Below are 6875 nucleotides of genomic sequence, written 5' to 3' on the forward strand. Positions count from 1 at the left end.
TGGCACATCAATGGGTGGAAGCATATTGTGAGAGATGGAGAGTTTCGGATTAGGTTGGGTGAATCAATTTAAGATAATTAATTTATTTTTACGTTAAAAAATTTTAATCTATAAATAAACGTAAAATTATAAAACTTTTACATCTCACAATAGGAGTTCTATTGGCTTAGGCACGAATTTTAAAAAATATAAATAAAAGTGGATTGAATAAGTTAATAAAATATAAATCTCTCACACACACACATATATATATATATATATATAGAGATGCGATCATATCATAACTCTCAAATCACATGATAACTCTATAACTAAATCTGGACCACACATATTTTATAATCTTGTGGTTGAGATTCAAACTTAGATTTACTTAATAAAAATAGGCTCAGAGGGTAAATATGTCATTTCGCTAATTTAATTTTTGAATTTCGCTCCAGATTCACTCCAGATTTCACGCTCTTCTCATCGGTTTCTTCTCAGCGATTTTCGATTCTCTCATCTTCTCTGTGATTTTGTTTCCATTTTGATCCAGATCACTCAATTTGATTCTCTCCTCTTCTCTGCGATTTTGTTTCCATACTTTTTCGCTTATTTTGTTTCCATAGGCTCCAGATTTGATTCATTTTCCATAGTCTTCAGATTTTGTTTCCATAATTGTGATCGGGAAGATGTTTTCAATTTTGCATTCTTATTTTCATTGATTACCTCTTCAATTGCTGTGAAAATTTGCTTCGATGGAATCTGTAGCAAATAACGAAGGTAACAATCATTATCTATTATTTAGCTTATTGATTGTGTTCATATTCATGTATTGAATTTGATTTTAGATTAATATTAGTTGTTGATTGGTTTATGTTTCTGATGTACTGAAATTCTTATTTGATTATATTATGTATTGTCGATTATGTGTTAAAATGATACTTTTGGCTTATAAATGTTAGGTTTACTGCATAACATGATAGTTTTGTCGGATAAAATGATATTATGATAAAATGATACTATGATAAAATGATACTATTACTGATTTGTAGGTATGTACATTCCTGTTTGTGATGATAGGTTTACTGCATAACATGATAGTTTTGTCGGATAAAATGATACTATGATAAAATGATACTATGATAAAATGATTCTATTACTGATTTGTAGGTATTTACATTCCTGTTTGTGATGATAGGTTTATTGCATAACATGATATTTTTACTGCATAAAATGATACTTTTAGTGCATAAAATGATATTATGATAAAATGATACTATGATAAAATGACACTTTTACTGATTTGTAGGTATGTACATTCCTGTTTGTGATGATGCTTTGAAGCCAATGATTGGTATGAAATTCAATACATTAGTAGAAGCAGTTGGTTTCTATGAACATTATTCTCGTTCAGTTGGTTTTGGCATTCGTAAAATGGGTAACAAATCAGTTCAAGGTATTACTAAGTGGCAGTATTTGGCTTGCAACAGACAAGGCTCTAAGAATTTTATACCTGGTCATGCATCCCAATCAACTGAAGTGTCTTTTAAGAAGCGTAGGTGTCGGTCATTTAGGTGTGAATGTCTTGCTAAGCTCAATTTGAGATATTATTCAGATGGCAAGAGCAGAGGATATGAGGTTTATCAGTTTGTTGAGTATCATAATCACTTAATGGTTGCGGATGAGCATAGGCATTTTATGATGGCCAATCGCAATCTGGATCCTATTCATCGGAGGTTTATGGAGGATTGTGGCAGGTGTAATATTGGTCCCACTCTCACATTCAAACTTTTGAAGGAGATAATGGGTGGACCTGAAAATGTTGGATGTGATATTATTGATATTAGAAATGGTTATCGTGATATTATGTCCAATATTGATGGTTCAGATGCTCAAATGATTTTTGATTATATGCGTTCTCAAAAGGAATCATCTGATGCCTTCTATTATGAAATTGAGATAGGATCTCATGGAAAGTTAACTAGACTCTTTTGGGCTGATGCTATTTCAAGACGAAATTATCATATGTTTGGAGATGTAATTTCATTTGATTCAACATACAACACTAACAGGTATATTACTTTTGTTGCTAATAGACATAAAATGATACTTTTTGCTGATAAAATGATACTCATATCTGATAAAATGATACTCATATCTGATAATATGATACTCATTGCTGATAAAATGATACTTGCAGTAGATAAAATGATAGTTCTTACTAATAAAATGATACTTTTGCATGATAAAATGATAGAAATTGTGCTTTTGCATAATAAAATGATAAAATGATACTTTTGCATCATAAAATAGTATCCGTTCTGTCAATAGCTGATAAAATGATACTCATTGCTGATAAAATGATACTTTTGGCTGATAAAATGATACTCATTGCAGATAAAATGATACTTTTGGCTGATAAAATGATACTCATTGCTGATAAAATGATACTTTTGGCTGATAAAATGATACTCATTGCAGATAAAATGATACTTTTGGCTGATAAAATGATACTCATTGCTGATAAAATGATACTTCTTACTAATAAAATGATACTTTTGGCTGATAAAATGATACTCATTGCTGATAAAATGATACTTTTGGCTGATAAAATGATACTCATTGCTGATAAAATGATACTTCTGGCTGATAAAATGATACTCATAGCTGATAAATATAATTCATTTTTATGTTATATTCTGAAGGTATTGCATGATTTTTGCTCCATTCACTGGAAAAGATAACCATTCTAGACCAGTTACATTTGGAGCTGGCTTGTTATCAAGTGAAGGTAGAGAATCCTATTCTTGGTTGTTTGGCTGTTTTGTTCGATGCATGGGGGTAGCACCCAAATTGATTATCACTGATCAAGATTGGGGGATCAAACTTGCTGTTCAACAAGTACTTTTACAAACAAGGCACCGATGGTGTATGTGGCATATCATGGTTAAGGTGTCAGATAAGTTGCCCAAATCTTTACTTGGTAATGAAGATTTCAAAAAAGAGTTGAATGCATGTGTTTGGTCTGATTTGTTAGAGCCTGATGAGTTTGATATAATATGGAATGATATAATGGAACGGTATGGATTAGAAGACGTGCACTGGTTTGGATCAATGTTTGAAGATAGAGAATTCTGGGTTCCTGCTTATTTTCGAGATTTTCCCATGGGGTCGCTTCTTAGGACTACATCGATGTCTGAATCGGAGAATAGCTTTTTTAAAAACTACACAAAGCCACGTGCAAATCTTGTACAGTTCATCAATTTCTTTAATTATGCTGTGGGAGATCAAAGGAATGCCAATTCACGATTGAACTACTTGGATTACTCAACTATTCCTGATTTGTCAACCCAATTGCCTATTGAGAAGCATGCATCTACAATCTACACTGATTCTATTTTCAAACATGTACAACAGGAAATAAGTATTGTGTGTGAGATTGTTTCTATAACTACTGTTGAGGATAACATCAAGAAGCATCAGGTCAAGGACCAATATGGTAGAACATTGGATGTTATGTATGATTGTAAGCAAGACACATTCGACTGTAGTTGCAAGAAGTTTTCCAGAATTGGTTTGTTATGTTGTCATATATTTTGTTTGTTGAAGAATAAGTCTGCTAATCTCATTCCTGAGAAATATTTTGGTCGAAGGTGGTTGAAGAGCTCTTTACTAAAGGCAGCACATGGTCTACCATCTGAGGAACAACAACCATTTGAACGTGTGTTCCATTTTTAACCTTTATTTGTAAAAATTCTATTTTTCAGTCAGAGAAATGATAGTACTTATTGTAATAATGTTATCTTTTATCTTGCAGATTTGGATGAAAAGCAGGAAGTTAAGAAAAAGTTGTTCTCCAACTTTTATCGATTAGTCCAAAAGTCTGAAGGAAGTATGGATCATTTGTCTTTGTTAAGTGCTGGTCTTGATGATTTGGAACAGCATATGTTTGGAAATTGTGCAGCACCTTCAGTCATTGAAAAGAAGAAGATGGTTGAGGATTTTTATGGAATGGCAGTACCTGATGTAATTGATGTACATCCTCCAGACGTTGTTAGTACTAAAGGATCAGCTAGTGGCAAAGTAGCAAAGAGGCAGAGTGCAATAAGGAAAGCAAATAAGCCTCTACGACGGTGTGGTAAATGTCATGAGATGGGTCGTCATGATTCAAGAAATTGTGGTAGAGTCAATGAGAAGTCAGATTGAAGCCATTTGATATAGTTTAGGTATTTTAGGTGTATAAAATGACATTTTGGCTGATAAACTCATTCTTTTGTTTATAAACTGATAAAATGATACTTTAACCTGAAAAAATGACATCAAAAATGATATATAAGTTGATAAAATGATACTCGCAGTTGATAAAATGATACTCGCAGTTGATAAAATGATACTTCTGACTGATAAAATGATACTTTAGCTGATAACATCATTCTTTTGTTTATAAACTGATAAAATGATACTTTAACCTGAAAAAATGACATAAAAAATGATATATAAGCTGATAAAATGATACTTTTGGCTTATAAAATTATAAAATGATACTCGCAGTTGATAAAATGATACTTTCAGCAGATAAAATGATACTTCTGACTGATAAAATGATACTTTGGCTGATAACATCATTCTTTTGTTTATAAACTGATAAAATGATACCTTAACCTGAAAAAATGATACTCGCAGCAAATAAAATGACAATAACCTTATAAAATGATGTATAAGCTGGAAAAAATGACATATAAGCTGATAAAATGATACTATCAACGGATAAAATGATGTTTTAATCTCACAAAATGATATATAAGCTGATAAAATGATACTTCTGACTTATAAAATTATAAAATGATACTCGCAGTTGATAAAATGATACTTTCAGCAGATAAAATGATAAAATGATACTTCTGACTGATAAAACGATATAATGACAAAATCATAGTTGTAGCAGATAAAATGATAATTTGGGTGATTATATTCGAAACCACTATTACAAAACGCTATTATCAAGTCATAGAAGTTAGTATACAGGGGGTTTAAATTCTCTAATCATCTTTTCAACATCAATATCTTCTTTTTTGCTGTCATTCTCAAACTTCTTCTTTATCATTGTAAGTGTCTCAAAAGCCTTCTTGTTAGTATCTCCAATAAGCAATGCTTCAGTATATCTGGCACGGAGTTTTATGAAAGACTCTGTTCCCTTCTTCGTTAAACCCGAATTCCAGTTACGAACAGGACCACCCATGTAAGTCTCCAAATGGCGCATCACATAAATTCCACAGTCAACTTTATTTGTATCGTTCTGCCATGGCATATTCATGTATCTGGTTTTTGACAGTTTGACAGTTCTTCCCATTGATGGATTGAGTCCATTTCCAAGATAAGTTCGGAAGAAATTTCTCTATTCAAATAACACAAAACATACATGAGGTTGATTAAAAATTATATTATGTTCCATACTGAATTATAGTCAATGCATTTTAACTAATAAATACTGAATGCATTTAACTAAACATACCAGAGTACTTGGTGCATCTTCATATTTCTTCTCAAGTAAATCTTGACTAACCAGAGAATTGTCAATCACATCCATCATTTGCATTTTGAGATTGAAGCAGATGATATAATAATGTTCGTACGCCCAGATTGGAAAGAATATCTAATTTTCAAAACATTATATATAAATGTCATTTTCAAAAATATAGGTATGTTTGTTCTGTAAGGGATGTGATCATATCATAACCCATATTTATTGTGATAACCTAATAACCCTCATTTTATGGATGAAAAGTATCATTTTGTAGAACAGAATATCATTTTATGGACGAAAAATATCATTTTTAGTAAAAATGATACTTTTGACCCATAAAATGATAGGGTTATTAGCTTATCACATAAATATGGGTTACCATTATAACGCACCCTTGTTCTGTAATGTATATCTAATTATGACTTACCAGGTCATAATTTTCCCATTTGAAATTTTCAATCTGTGACACAAATTCATTCAAGTTTGAGCAAAATCTTTCTCGACTCTCTGCTTCAGTCCAACCAGATCTCCTTGCAGTAATGTTGTAAATCTGTCATGTTTACATTTTTGTAAATATATTTTAATTTTTAATGTAATACTATTATTTATTTACTTGTTTACTGTACCGTAGGTGTTGTGTTGATGAAAAGACGACTCGGTGATGCCTTTGATTTGAATTTTTCATTGTAGTTGAGGAACACAGCCCATGCATCTATGATGTTGATCCTGACGTATGAACGTGGAGCAAGGCTGTGGAAGTCAATCTTGAACAATGTGATCTTGTCGTTCTCATAAACTACCTCATAACTGATTTCAAATTCATATTTAATGTTAGTTAAAAGAACTGAATAAGAATATAATTATGTAATTCAAAACTTACTGTTCACTTTCTTCATCTTTCATCAACCAGTACATTATTTCTCTCTCTTCTTTATTCAGCTTTCCTTTTAGATTTACTGCTCTGACATTGTAGGGAGAGCACATTGCTTCAACAATTTTGTTTGTTGTTCTGACCACTTTCTCCTTCTCCTTTTCGACTGGAGGATCTTGATCTTGAGAAACCATCTTCTTCCCTTTGTCCTTATTCAAATTTTCTTCTCTCTGTTTTAAAACTTCATCATCTCCTTTTTCAACATTTATATCCTTTAGTGGATATTATGTTATCAACTCTGTCATGCTTTCATTTAAAAAAAATATAAATTGTTATTGACAGAAGGGATACTATTTTATGATGCAAAAGTATCATTTTATGATGCAAAAGTATCATTTTATCATTTTATTATGCAAAAGCACAATTTCTATTATTTTTTTCAGGCAAAAGTATCATTTTATCATTTTATCATGCAAAAGCACAATTTCTATCATTTTATCA

The 6875-nt window shown here is 31.4% G+C and overlaps 1 protein-coding gene across 1 annotated transcript; it reads left to right on the forward strand.

Annotated features, from left to right (window-relative positions):
• Positions 1–719: 719 nt before the first annotated feature.
• LOC148931554 (protein FAR1-RELATED SEQUENCE 5-like) lies at positions 720–4272 on the forward strand. Its single transcript, XM_089064149.1, has 3 exons — positions 720–2051; positions 2685–3700; positions 3797–4272. The coding sequence occupies exons 1-3, from the start codon at positions 1291–1293 to the stop codon at positions 4183–4185; spliced, it is 2166 nt and encodes a 721-aa protein (XP_088920275.1). The 5' UTR covers positions 720–1290; the 3' UTR covers positions 4186–4272.
• The last annotated feature ends 2603 nt before the right edge of the window (positions 4273–6875 follow it).

This window comes from Salvia hispanica, chromosome 2 (assembly GCF_029641045.1).
Source record: "Salvia hispanica isolate PSC_SH4W2 chromosome 2, Shi_PSC_v1, whole genome shotgun sequence".
Lineage (NCBI taxonomy): Eukaryota > Viridiplantae > Streptophyta > Magnoliopsida > Lamiales > Lamiaceae > Salvia > Salvia hispanica.

Coding starts and splice junctions, on each gene's coding strand:
- LOC148931554 (XM_089064149.1), top strand. CDS start 1,291: ATGTACATTCCTGTTTGTGATGATGCTTTGAAGCCAATGATTGGTATG. Junction 2,052..2,684: donor TCAACATACAACACTAACAG/GTATATTACTTT, acceptor TATATTCTGAAG/GTATTGCATGATTTTTGCTC. Junction 3,701..3,796: donor GGAACAACAACCATTTGAAC/GTGTGTTCCATT, acceptor TTTATCTTGCAG/ATTTGGATGAAAAGCAGGAA.